This window comes from Pteropus medius, unplaced genomic scaffold (genome assembly GCF_902729225.1).
Source record: "Pteropus medius unplaced genomic scaffold, Ma_sr-lr_union100, whole genome shotgun sequence".
Lineage (NCBI taxonomy): Eukaryota > Metazoa > Chordata > Mammalia > Chiroptera > Pteropodidae > Pteropus > Pteropus medius.
In genome coordinates, this window is record NW_024342647.1 from 1056214 (window position 1) to 1069490 (window position 13277).

General features: G+C 40.4%; 1 protein-coding gene across 6 annotated transcripts in view; it reads right to left on the reverse strand.

The window, feature by feature from the left end:
* CNTRL (centriolin) overlaps positions 1 to 13277 on the reverse strand; it is a 72700-nt gene that overhangs the window by 19755 nt on the left and 39668 nt on the right. For all 6 annotated transcript variants that reach the window (XM_039866728.1, XM_039866726.1, XM_039866727.1 and 3 more), the window contains 11 exons: positions 12423 to 12568; positions 11603 to 11810; positions 10929 to 11108; positions 8910 to 9089; positions 8047 to 8163; positions 7615 to 7753; positions 7012 to 7157; positions 5186 to 5375; positions 3805 to 4118; positions 2136 to 2341; positions 13 to 205 (listed from right to left, as the gene is read on the reverse strand). In XM_039866728.1, coding sequence (XP_039722662.1) covers positions 13 to 205; positions 2136 to 2341; positions 3805 to 4118; positions 5186 to 5375; positions 7012 to 7157; positions 7615 to 7753; positions 8047 to 8163; positions 8910 to 9089; positions 10929 to 11108; positions 11603 to 11810; positions 12423 to 12568 — 2019 coding nt within the window. The remainder of the gene's footprint in view (positions 1 to 12; positions 206 to 2135; positions 2342 to 3804; positions 4119 to 5185; positions 5376 to 7011; positions 7158 to 7614; positions 7754 to 8046; positions 8164 to 8909; positions 9090 to 10928; positions 11109 to 11602; positions 11811 to 12422; positions 12569 to 13277) is intronic.

The following is a 13277-nucleotide window of genomic DNA, read 5'->3' on the forward strand; positions in this document are numbered from 1 at the left end:
AAATGAACATACTTTCTCTTGAGTGCATGAAAGTTCACTCTCAGCTTCTGCCAGCAGTCGATCAGCTTCCCGGAGCTCTGTTCGACGTTTCAGAAGGGTCTTCTCAATGCACTCAATTTCATCTACAATATCTTCATGGTGTTTGAGTGATTTTTCTATTTCTAGTTCATTCATAAAACTCTCCACATCTCCATCAATGAAGTCTCTAAAAAAAATCATATACACATACATTGAGATTTTAAATGTAGGCAACACAGACACTTGTAGCCTTAACTGATAAAAAGATACACAATGATTTTCTAATTTTATATGAGAAAGAATAGGAGAGATAGCTACATTTGATTATGTTCAAGGGCTAGCTTTACCTTTTTATTCAGCATGGCATATTGTTGACAATAAGTGCATAATATATATGATGTATGATGTAATTGTTTTGTCCTTTTAAATATAAAAATTACTTTTTGTTAGCACTTGTTTGAGACAATGTTGATACTTCTCTTTTTCTGTGTTATATTAAAAAAAATAATAAAACCACTATCATAGTAATCGTCCATTCCCTCGAAACTATCTTTTAGGACCCAGCTCACCAGGTGCCCCAAAGACCACCTAATTTTGTCTGTTCTCCTATAGTAAAATTATGGTGACAATATCTGACAAATCAAAGAGCATGTAAGGATTCAGTAACTCAAGGCTATCATGTCAAAATTATTTGAAAATGGGACCATCTATGACAGAAAAACATGATAATAAAATCATCAACATATTAAAAGATCCTCTTTAAATGAAGGCATATGGATGATTTTAACTTTTTTCTTTGAACATTTTTGTGTTACCAAATTCCCTAAAATGATCATTTATTATACTACTTTTATATCTAGGAAAAGAAGAGGCTATCCCACTGCCTGCCCTACCACCTTCCTCAAAAGACCACAAACCATCGTTTCCCCACATACGCCTACAAAAGAAGAGATATAACTCCACCCCAAACCCTCAAACATCAAACATCTAGTCCCATTCTCTCGGTTTGGCCCTTGCTTTTCCCTGCCAGGTCTATTACAAGGCAGAGACCACATCTCACTCACTTCTGTGTCCTCCACAGGTCTCCCCCTAACCCTGGTGCATGGGCCAGTCTGGCTCAAATGACAAAAACTGGTGAACTATCATAATTCTTTGACTACTGCAGAAGATGGGCTTCTACATAAATGACCCACTCAGCAGTACTACATTTGTTAGTAGACACTACGCCAGGCTCTGGGACACAGAGAGGGAGGCCCAGCTACTGACCTACTGACCTTCCCAAGCACAAATAGTGGGAGCCCAAGATGGGAAAGACCAAAGAAGGAATCCCTGACCTTTGTCTGGAAAGACAGGCTGGAGTTAGGCAGGGGGCATGGAAGACACTTCAGGCAGAGGGCAATAAGTACAAGGGTGGGGAGGTGGAAGAAAATGTGGTGCTTGGGGAAAGCACAGCAAATTAAGTATGGCCAGAACAAACTGTGTGGAAGAGAAGGATAAAAAAAAGACAGGCAAGGTTCAGATTGGAGGGTGGTGTGTATATTCTGATGGGACTGAGAGTCACATTTGAGAGTGGCACAGTGAAATTTATAGCCATGTTGAGGGTAGAAGGAGAGAGAGACTAGACATGGAAGGCCAGTGGCAATGACCTAGAATGAGACTTATTAAAAGCCAGTGCCGTGGAGATGAAAGAAGGCGACCAGTTTGAGAGCCCTCTGGGTATAGAGTCAGCAGGACTTGGAGACTAGCTGGATGCCTGGGAGAATGAGAGAAGGGGAGGAGTTAAGGATATCTGGCATGTTTTTAGCCAGGGTAACTGGAGAGGGGTATAGTGTACCATTCTCCAGGAGAAACCAGAGAATTTAGGCTTACACTGTCCAATGTGGCAGTCACCATGTGGCTATTAAATTTAAATTAAATTCTGTTCCTCAGTTCCATTAGCCACAGTTCAAGTACTCAATAGCCATATGGCTAATGGCTACTGTTTTGAACAGTACAGATCTAGAACATTTTCAAGACCACTGAAAGTTCTATTGGATAACATTGATTTCGGTTATCTTAATGAACAAATATATTATATTCATGTGGATTATAAAAATAAAATGGCTAATAATAATTACTTTCGCTGTTGGTGCTTTTGGATGGTTCTATGTAATTCTTCTACTTCATGCTCTAAGTCTTTCTTCTCTTGCAAAAGATCCTCAATATTATGTTGCAGTTCTTCCATTTCTTTCTCGGACTGCCGCTTGGATACTCTCATCCACTGCTCCTGTTTCTTTGATTTTAAATGTTGCATTATATCTTCTAATCTAGAAACTTCACTCTCCTGAACAAAGAAAAAAAATGCAATACTGAAACATCACATGATGTTTTCCCTCTTTCCTGCCAAAAATTGAAATTAACTGTGGTTAAAGTGGTATGTCTGACTTGAAAATGGTGGTAGCTTTCAAGGTTTCAGAATAAAAAGAAAAACTAAGTCAAGCCAATTTTTTCACATGCTATAGATAAAATTAATGGGCTAATAAAGCTTTTAACTTTTCCATCAGTCCAACTATGGTTGGTAAACATTTACCAAGTATCTTTTGTGGATAATCTCTGCTTCCAGAGTTCGGCATCTAGCAGAAGGGACACACAGAGAGGTCTCTCCCTCCTCAGGGCACATGGGAGGGGCGTATCTGAAAAGGCTGCCCCCAGGAAGAGGTGCTTTGCCTGGGTTTTGAAGAATAAATGAAATGGAAAAGACCTAAGCTGCAGAAATAACATGTGCAAATATAGGGAAGTATAAAAGTGTACCTGGGAAACTACAGAAACTGCTGGGTACTGTTGGAGGATAAAAAACCAGCTTAAGAGATTATCAAATGCTGAACTGACAGAATTACTATAAATTCAATGTGCACTGAAAAACGGCAAGATAATGTGAACAATGACTATCATTTTTAACTATGTAAATATACACAGTCCCTCTGAAACTAGTCTGACCTAGCAAAATGGGGCTGGTGGCTGGCATCCAGATGTCCTAGTCTTTTATATTTTTCTCAGTCTGCTCAAAGAAAAAGGTAAACTGAAGAGCTCCAGGTATTTTGAGTTTGAAGAAGAAGTTTGTAATATATTTTACTTCTTTAGAATTAAAAAGTTATAAAGTAAGCTAGTGATTACAAAGTAATCATTTCTTGGAATCTAAGAATATAAAATATAATAAAAATTTATACACAGTTAAGTCACAACAGCGCCTACAAATAATGTTTTGCAGTCATATTGTTTAAAAACATTTATAAAACCAGGAGAAATGCTTGTTATATTAAATGGGAATAAGAATGCAAAATTGTGTACACATAAGAACTATAAAAAGAAATAATAAATCTCACCACCCAGAGATAATCTCCATCAAAACCTTGCTGTATGCTGCTCATACCTGTGTGTATATACAAGCACATATAAGTATATGTGTGTATATACATGCATGCATATATGTATGTGTTTAAGTACAAGGCACCAGCATGTAAACATAATTATAAATATGCATTAATAGAGGACTTATTAGTAGAAAAATATATACAATAAGCCTTCTAAAAATGGTTACTTGCTGGACTGGAAGCATTTTTGTTATAAAATAGTTAAACAAGGTTTGTAGACTGGTCTGGTACCCTAACTCCTGCCCAGGATAGTATCTCAATAAGAGAATGCTTACTTAGTTCTAAACATCGGCCTTACAAACACACTTTTGAGATATAACCCATTCATAAATAGGTCAACTCATTGTGGGCAGGGGTCTTAGGTCTTTCCACTTACTAAGTTATGATGCTCCGGGACATTGCAGTGCAGCACGCCCATAGGGATGAGAGGTACAGAGAAGTTGGGGGGTGGAGGTCCATATATAATGGGGGCCCCAGCAGGAGGTGGGCCATAAACAACAGTGCCAGGGGTGAGAGGCTGGCTATTGTTGGGCAAGGGAGGAGGTGGCGCATACAGGGCCATGCCCTGGGGCACGGGAGAACCATCAGGAAACACAGTGTAGATCATGTATCCAGGAGGAGGCACAAATGGGCAGTCCTCTTGGTCATCCAGCTCACTCTCTTCCTGGCTATCTCCTCCACTGTCTGCATCTTGAAAGAAATAAACAGAAGAGTGTTTTACCCCATGGTTACTTGGTAATCAAGTTTAGCAGAAAATGGTAGCATTTAGGCCAAGATACTAGAAATGTGACAACAGAATTCTATTAAAAAGGTCAAAAGCAGTTTTGAAAAGCAGATCAAAACAGAGATTCAAATTATTTCCAGTGACAAAGAGCTGAGTTTTTCTAATGCCTATCTGTTGGTTTGTTCTTTTCCATCTTCATCCATCCATTCATTCATTCAGCAACCATTTGTGTGCCTGTGTCATGCTACATAAAAGACCAATGGAGATGTGACGTGAGACCCCACAGCTCTCAGTATTTACCAGTATTTACCAATATCGTGAGATCCCACAGCACTCTCTAAGGTGTTGGTTTACTTACTTATCTCCCCTACAAGCAAGAACTATGTTTACCATTGATGACAGAGAACCTAGCACACAGTAAGCACTCAATAAAGAGCTCCTGAATAAACAAATTCTCAGGCGATATTGCCATTTTACATAGTAACAATATCAGAGTAGCTAAATAATCTGCTCAGGATCGCATAGCTACTTAGTGAGAGAGTTAGAATTTACCCCAGGTCTGACTCTTCCCTACAGAGCTTTAGAAGTCAGATCTCTATCACTTTACTTTAGTGGAGCAAATTAATGCCATGTTCAAGGACATAAGCTGCCACACTCCTGGAGCACAAGCAAAGAAGTGGCTCAGTCTGCCTAGGTGAGGCGGGGTGAAGGAAGGCTGCATAAAAAGAGTATTGTTTGAGGACCTGGCCAAGTAAAAATAGGTTTGAGAGAGGAAGAAAGAAAAAGGACATTCCAAACCAAGGGCTTCGAACATGGAGGTTTGAGGAACATGGCATGCTGTGAGTATCTTAAGTAGTTGGGTATGGCTGACATGTGGGAGAATGATGAGAAGTGAGACAAGAGGACAAGAGGTCACTGGCCAAAATCAAATCACAGGGGGCCTTGCAGAGAGTAAGCTAAGGACTGTGGGAACCAATAAAAGGTTATTAAATAGGCAAGAGAAATGCAACTGCCCTTATGTGATTTAACTTACCTCTATTTGAAAATGACTTATGTAAGCCACTCCTGATGGGAGAATAAACCCAGTATCCTGAGGCAGGAGGAGGTCCACTGCCTTCCTTCCCATCCTGTCGCCCAGGATGTGGTTTTCTAATAGGAGTTGAGGCTGTGTACTTTAGGCCAACACCAGAGTCCTTGGTGGCCTGGGAACTGTGGCTGGAAACCTAAAATAAATGACAGCAGAGCATATTATCAAATGAAAAGGCTGATTTGGAGAAATGTCAAAATCTAGAGTAAAATTGAGATGTAGCAAAGCTGAGAAAGGACTGGTTTCATTTCATATATCATAATTTTCACTTTTCACAGTGAGACATGGTTTCGTGGTCAGCATGGGTGTCAGCCTTTCTTCTCCAGTACTTATCTTCCCTGGTGGTTTCTTTTCTTTGGCCTTGTCCTTGATGGCCCAGCAAAGGACAAAAGACACCAGTGGACTTTCTAAAGAATCTGGGACTGCAAGTCTCCTGCTGCCCTGAGAGCTTGGTGTGGCTTTAAAGCTCTGCTCTGTAACTCCCCACCTCTTTCCCTCACATACATTGCTTCCACCTCCAGCTCTGGTTGTGCCAAGGATGCTGGCTTCCTTTAGATTTCTGGGGGGAGAATCTCAGATTCTGCTCTTCGGGATTCTGATTAAGTCTACACAGCGTGTTAGAGCTGCTTCTCCCTGACTGCTGCTTGTCAGCTGATTCTAGCAGCCGCCCTGCTTTGGATGAGTAAGTGCCGCTTAGTCCTCTGCTCACTTCCCACCCTCAGGCCTCAAGCCCCAATCCGTGTCCTGAACACCTCTCACCACCATCTCCTCTGCTCCAGCTCCGCTGCTCTGGTTTCTTCTTGTCCTTCACCTGAATGAATTCAAACAGCCCCACACATAGTTCACCTGCCACCAGTCTCGGCTCCATACCCAGCCCAATTATTCTTCCTAAACTACACTCTGATAATGTTTCCCAAGGCCTACAAAATTAAGTGTGGGGGATTTCTGCACTTTTTTTAAAAAACATGACCCCAATCTACTTTTCCAGCTTCACCTTTCACTGTGCCCATCCAACCCTCCAGCCCCAAAGGCTGCTTGCCATGGCTAAACCAACTCTCCTCTTCCATATGACCTGTTCCCTCCCTCCTAAAAGCCCATCCCTTGAGGGTTGCTCAGTACTGACTTCACGACCCTGCTTGTGAAGCCTTTCTTCCTGAAATTCCCAAGATGAATCCTTAACATCTCTCTGCAACACAGATCAAGTCTGCCGTCACATGCATGTCACTTTTTTGTAATTACATTGGTGTGCCTGTCTTCTCCACCAGCCCATGAGCTCTTTGAGAGCGGGATCTATATCATTCATCTTGGTACCCCCACCATTGCCTAACACTTGACCTAGACTTCAGTAAGCACTTAATGCTTGCTCAGGTGAAGTGAAATCCACGTGCCGATTTTGCTTTGAGTCTCTGCGCAATTCTATATCCATTTTTCAACAGGCTTAAGCTCTCTGGGCTTAAGTCCTCTTACCCATGCACAGGATCCTCTTTCAGAGATTTCATGATACACCACCTAAGCATCCATGGGCATTTACCACATTCCTTGGGAAGGCCCTATTTTCATCTCAAATATTAAAAGCACTTCAGAATCTCAATGTATGGCTTTGCCTAGATATGCTACTCTTGACATCATATCTAGGCTTTGCCTAGATATGCTGCTCTTGACATCTAGATATGCTGCTCTTGACATCTATTCATCTAATTTGGGGAAGGGAATATTGTCACACTTTCTTCAAGAAAATTTAGTATGTATTCCCGGCTCCACAGACTTCCTACTTTTGATGATGATGGTGGTGGCATAAAGTACCAATAGCCTCGTCTTCTGAAAGGATCTGCCATGCTGCTAATGTAATCATTCTGATAAGAAACTTCACGTCGAAGTTCAGCAATTTCTTCCAAAATGTTTTCAAAGCTTCCTTTATCTGTAAAGGAAAGCCATTCTGTGAAGTTGGTTATGAATAATCTACTTCCTTTCTCCCTCAAAATACAAGTGATTCCATGAGAGTCAGTGACTTTTATCAGTTCCTCAAAGCTGACTGTTCTTTTGGTAATGAGATTTTGCTAATAGAGAGGACAGACATAGCCTTCTGTTGTTTATAAAAAGTAAGCCAGAGAAAGAAAATAAAAAGATTTGTAAACATTATTTCTTTCAAAAATACAAAAATAAAACTCACGTCTCTTTGGAATCAAATCCCTTAATACTGCACTTACATAAATTTTTTAAATTATTTGCTTTTATTAAGCTAATTATCACAGCTGTGTAAATCAAGCATGGAACTGATCTGTAGCAGTTAAGTAAATTTGCTGAAGTCAAAAACAAGATAATTTGATTTTAGAACAACTACAAAACCACACCAAAATCAAAGCCCAATACTCTACCAGCCCCAGCGAGGTCTAGTAAATTCCGCAGCCTTGCAATCTCTGTCCTTTGTCTCTCCATTGTCTCATTCAGTTTCTCGATTTCTAGCACCTGTGAGTTTGCTCCTCCTTCATCTACTTTCTCCATCTCAATTCGAAACTATTGAGAAATCACATACACAAAATTGCCAATGAACAGTCTTTCCCAGACACACTTATCCTTGCTACTTGATTGTAATTTTGTAATTCTTACTATTATACTATACTAATGAGGAAACCACATTACTCCTTATAATTAAACTGAACTATGCCTGGCACACAGTAGAGGATAAAGTACTAATTGACTAGTGATTACATTTCAAAATTCTTTGAGATGGCACTTACATTGTGATCAGCCTTTCAGGAACTGATAAGGACCCAATAAGGAGGAGGTCTCAGGGTACCAGCACTGACCTGCTCTTCTTTATCCCTGAGAAGATTCTGCAGCAGTTCGATCTCTGCTTCTGCTCGGATCAGATCCCTGGCTGCTTGTGCTGCCTTTTTGCTGAACTTCTCCGTTTCCTGCAACTCCTACTGGGACAGAGGTATGAGAAAAGCACCAATTCTATCGCAGGGTGTCTTCGTTTCTTTCTTCCTCCCAGATTGATTTTTCTGCTTTCGTCAGATTACCTGCCTGGCCATCCCATGTACATGTGGCACCGAGACCAATCTTGTCCTGTGCTGTTCCCACCACCTGGCAACCTGCTCCACCCCTCTATGGGGCCAAGTGGGTAGGATGCTGCTTCAGAAAGAGCAAGGGCTAATTTTTAATTCACTGTTCTACAGCCTTTCATGACTGGTGTGTCTCTCTGGACTCTCTTCATTAGAGTTTTCCCTCCTATTATCTACTGTTTTAATCTCATTAACATCTACATCCTGTAAAGATTTAACAGATAGTATCTCAAACAGGAGTCATAGCAGCCCTATGTGGTAACATTAATCACCTCACTGCACAAGATGAAAAGTCTGAGGTTCGGAAGGATAATATGGCAAGCCTTTAAAACCTCTGTTTGGGTGTGTATTGATAGCTACCTCCCTAAGCAGATTCATGCACTCTGAGGTAGGAATATAGTATGTTTCATTTGATAGTTTCTTTCAGGACTTAATAGAGTGCAGGACATGTGGCAGGGCTGTGATGGGAGAAATGCAATCTTCAGGTCTGAAGGGAAACAGACAACTTTAGAGTGGTTTTAAAAAATAGCCCCAAATCAACAAGTTACTATGTTTTTTGACAGCAGCAGCACTGGTGGAAACTTGTCTTGTACATGTGGACTCACCTCTGCTCGCTCCTGGTTAATTTTCATAACAGTTCCATGAAGGGACTTAAGCTGGTCTTTAGCAATGGTGAGCTCAGCTGTGGCTAGCTTATCAGAGGCGGCTACAGCTTTCTTTAGTTTCTTTAATTCTTTATCTAAACCAAGATACTGCTCTTGAGATTTGGCATTTTCAAGTTTCTTCTAAAATAAAAGAAACATTAATTAAATAGATGATTCATTTGGTAGCAATGAATGAAGATGTAAGCTCCCAAGAGGGCAGGGGCTCTGTTCACTGCTGCATGCCCTGTGCCTCACTAAGTAAATGAATAAATAAAATCATCTCCAAACAATATGGTAAACTTAGAATCAAATCAGTCTTCTTCGTCAAGAATCTTCGTCATAAAATTCATTCATTCAGTAGAAAAACATTTCTTTAAGCTATCTCCAAGTGATGGACCAGCTGCTTTGAATAGCTGGGTCAGGCATTAGTCATATGGTGGTAAACAAAACAGACTTGGCTGCTGCCCTCAAAGTATTTAGGAGAGACAGATATAAAACAAATACTCAGACAAATGTATAACTAAAATTGTGATTAGTGCTATCAAAGGACAGAACAGGGTACTATGTGAGAGGACAGAAGGGGAAATCTAGATTGGTGGGAAGGGGTCAGCCAGGGAGAACAACAGAGGAGCGTGGTCCAGGAGAGGAAATGGCATGAGGGGAGACCAGGAGGGAAGAAAGAACTTGGCATTTTTGATGGACTGAAAGGAGGAATGTGGTGAGAAAAAGAGAGCTAAACAGAGGGACTCACGCAGGGTCTTAGGCTTGAGGATTCTGGCCTTTACCCCAAAAATAAGAAAGCTCCTAGGGAGAGGAAGAGAGAGGGATGGAACCTACAAGAGCCAATTCATGCTTTTTGAAAGATAATGTTGGCTGCTCTGTGGAGCAGGGTCACGAGTGGAAGTGAGAGATCCCTCAGGTGGCCACAGCAGTTGCCCAGAAGAGAGATGATGGCTGGATGAAGGTGGTGGCATTGGAGAAAAAACTACATATATTCCGGCTATATTTTGGAGGTGAATTCAATGTAACTAGGGGACTGATGGATTCTCAGTGAAGCATGAAGCAAGTCATTCACCGAAGCTGGAGAGAAGGGAGAGGGCAGGTGTGAGGAGTACGAAGGTACAGCACAGCGAACACGGGAGAATGAGCTTATTGGAAAAATGGGTACAGCTGCCCATGTGAGGATGGTAACCAAGAGTTTATAGTGATACCACTATGCCTGGTAGGGTGATTTTTCCCCAGGAATACTTAGCATGTGTAAGTCCAAAGAAAGCAGATAGCTGCAGTTTTGTCAAGGAAGTAAGACAGAAGAAAAGGGCAAGGGACTTGAGAATATTCGCAAAAATGGCAATAGTGGTAGACTATGGAATTTAAGTTAGGCAAGATGGAAAATAAAGACAGGAAGGCCTGACAGACAGAAAAGGTGGCGCTATGTATTGGAATTCTCAATAAGGCTGAAAAATCATCAGCATGGGGGTGATGGCAAGACAAAAGGTTCCGATCAGAGTGGAACACTTCAATCTGTGATTTCAGAGGTGGTGGGCACGGTTTTTAAACTGGACAAGGTCTAGGATGTGACAATGCGAGGAGACGGTCAAGGTGAGCTAGAGAAGTTCAAAGACAGGCCAGGATGTTAGAAAGGAAGATGAGATTAAAAGTAATTTCCCGTGGATGTGTCCAATATGGCAAGGGGTTCTGAAAGAAGCAAACTCATCCCAATGTCATTTAAGTACCACCTAACCGGCCCTAAAGTCACTCCTTAGGTTCCCAATTCTCTTGTTTGCATCTATCACGGCACCCTTGTCTCAGGCCCTTGATTCGATGACATGCATCCAGGTTTCTCTTAGGTCAGGTTCACCACTGGGCCAACAATGCAGCCAGAGGTAACTGTGGTTTGCACCCCTTCTCAGCTGGCCTGATTGCTGGGGGCAGGCCCAGGCAGTAAGGACACCTGTGTCTCACTTTCCTAGTCTTCCCCACCTTTTTCTCTAACTCTTGGAGTTGGACCAGAATTCTCTCTTTCTCTTCATCAGCTTCCTGAAGTTGGAGATCTGTAAGGCCTTGGATTTCCTCCATACTTTTTAGATTTTCTTGCAAATAGTGAATTTCATTCTCCAACTGCTGGATTCTTGCTTCATGCTGCCTCTTATCCAATTTAATCTGAGGAAATGGGAGGTACAAAGATGATTTTAAGCAAAATATGTTGTTTTAAGCAAAATAAAAACTTTAGAGAATTATACTTCGTTTTACTGAAGAACTATATTTCATTGTACTCAGAGTTATCGGGGATGGTTTTCTCTCGAATATTCTCTAGGATCCATTTTAATATTTTTCTCATTAAAATAACTACATCAGGAAAAATCAGATTCTGGCACCATACTATACTCTAGCAATGTGGCACTGTTTACTTGCATGTTAAGAAACATCTCTCCCTTGCTTCCAGGACAAGGAAAACAGTGTCAGAAAGAAGCCTGACTTTGACATCAGTAGCCACATTCGGGGTTGAATTTTATCCACACACAGCTACAATTGTTATGAGTGAAAATAATAACACATATACTGTATTTACAGGAGAAAGGAAGCACCGTAATGTGCTGGAAATTGTGCGTATTTGCCAAACACTCCCCTCCAGCTGCCTCCTGCCCTCTTCTTACTCTTGCTTCCAGGGCTCTCTCACAGGCCTGCCTGAACTCTTCTTGTCCATTTGCCAGTTTCTCTTGTTGCAGAGCCATTTCTTCTTGGAGTTTTCTCTCTCTCACTTGTGCTTCCTCTCTTTCCCACTGGGAGCATGCAAGGATTTCACTGAATTGTTTCTGCAAATCAGCAAGACTCTTCCCTAAGATATCTGAAGGACTATAGATTCTGGTAAGGGGGAAAGAATGGTATAAATGTGACATTTTATTTTGATGCTGGATGCTGGGCACAAACATGCTGGTAACATTAGTGTGGGAGTAAAAAAGAGTTGTGTGGATGGGACTGATTTCAATTCATAGTAACTTACTGAGCATCTCCTAAGTGCAAACAATTGTCTTATCAAATGACTGCTGTCACTCTGAAAACACAGGCTCCTAAAAGGCTAACGATGTTTATTCAAAGAATACATATATTTTAATTAGCCTCAGTTTTCTTTTGATATGTTTACTATCTAAAATATATTTTAATTAGCCTCAGTTTTCTTTTGATATGTTTTCTATCTACTTCTTGACCATAAACAATGAACTTTCAAGAAAGAGTTACTCTAAAATCTTTAGGTTTTTAAAAATTAAATAATATCAAAAAGTATAAAAGATGTAAAATGTTAAAGAAAAAAAATTTGAGTTAAGCAATTTTGTCTCTCAATCATGGAAATATGATAAAGGGAAACCTTACAAAACTAATCAGCCATTAGCAGTACTTGGAAAGGTGGGTTCATTATTGACCCTGACAATCACAACTCAGCCCGCTATATAGTTGGAGGTCTTGATTTTCCATTACCTTATTTCCCCAGCTCCTGATTTCAGTTTTCTCCGTAGCTCATCCACACGAGCTGCAACTTCTTCTGGACGAATCAAACCATCAACCACATGGTTAAGGTGACTCTGGAAATCTTTCAGTTGCTGTTTCAACAGGTTATTGTCATCCTATGGAGGGGGGTAAAATGGGGAGGAAAGTTACCAAAACTAAAATATACCCACATACATATATACAGCCTGTATGTTTTATTCAATTCTTTAACAAGTTTTTAAAACCCTTTCCATTCAGGCTGACAATATATGAATCCACTGATCAATCTAAAGTCACAAAAGACACAACTAGGCATTACAATATCTCCTGATGTGATACGAAAAAAGTACCTGTGAACAATACCTATGAATGTCTTCTTAACCAAAATCTAACTAACTTAAATCTAAATAAGCCCCCATATGTGACATAACCAGTACCATGGCATGCAAACAGCAAATCTAGAACATGGAAAACGCTATAAGATAAAGACCCAATTTGTCTTTGATATATAACAAAGAAAAAAAGAGAAAACCTATAGACTACAAGAGACTTAAGAGTCAAGTCAACCAAATGCAATGTGTGTACCTTATTTGAATCCTGAGTCCAATAAAACACTTATAAAACATTTATGATAATGTAAAAAATTTGAACACTGATTAAGGTATTTGATATCAGTGAATTATTATAATTTTAGGTATAACAACAGTATCCATGTTTATGATTTTTTAAAGCCCTGTTAAGAGATACATATAATAGTACAGTATTTACAGATAAAATAAGATGTTTCAAATTTACTTCAAAATAATTTAGTGTGTGAATAGGTTTGAGGGGCGGGGTGTGGAGGGC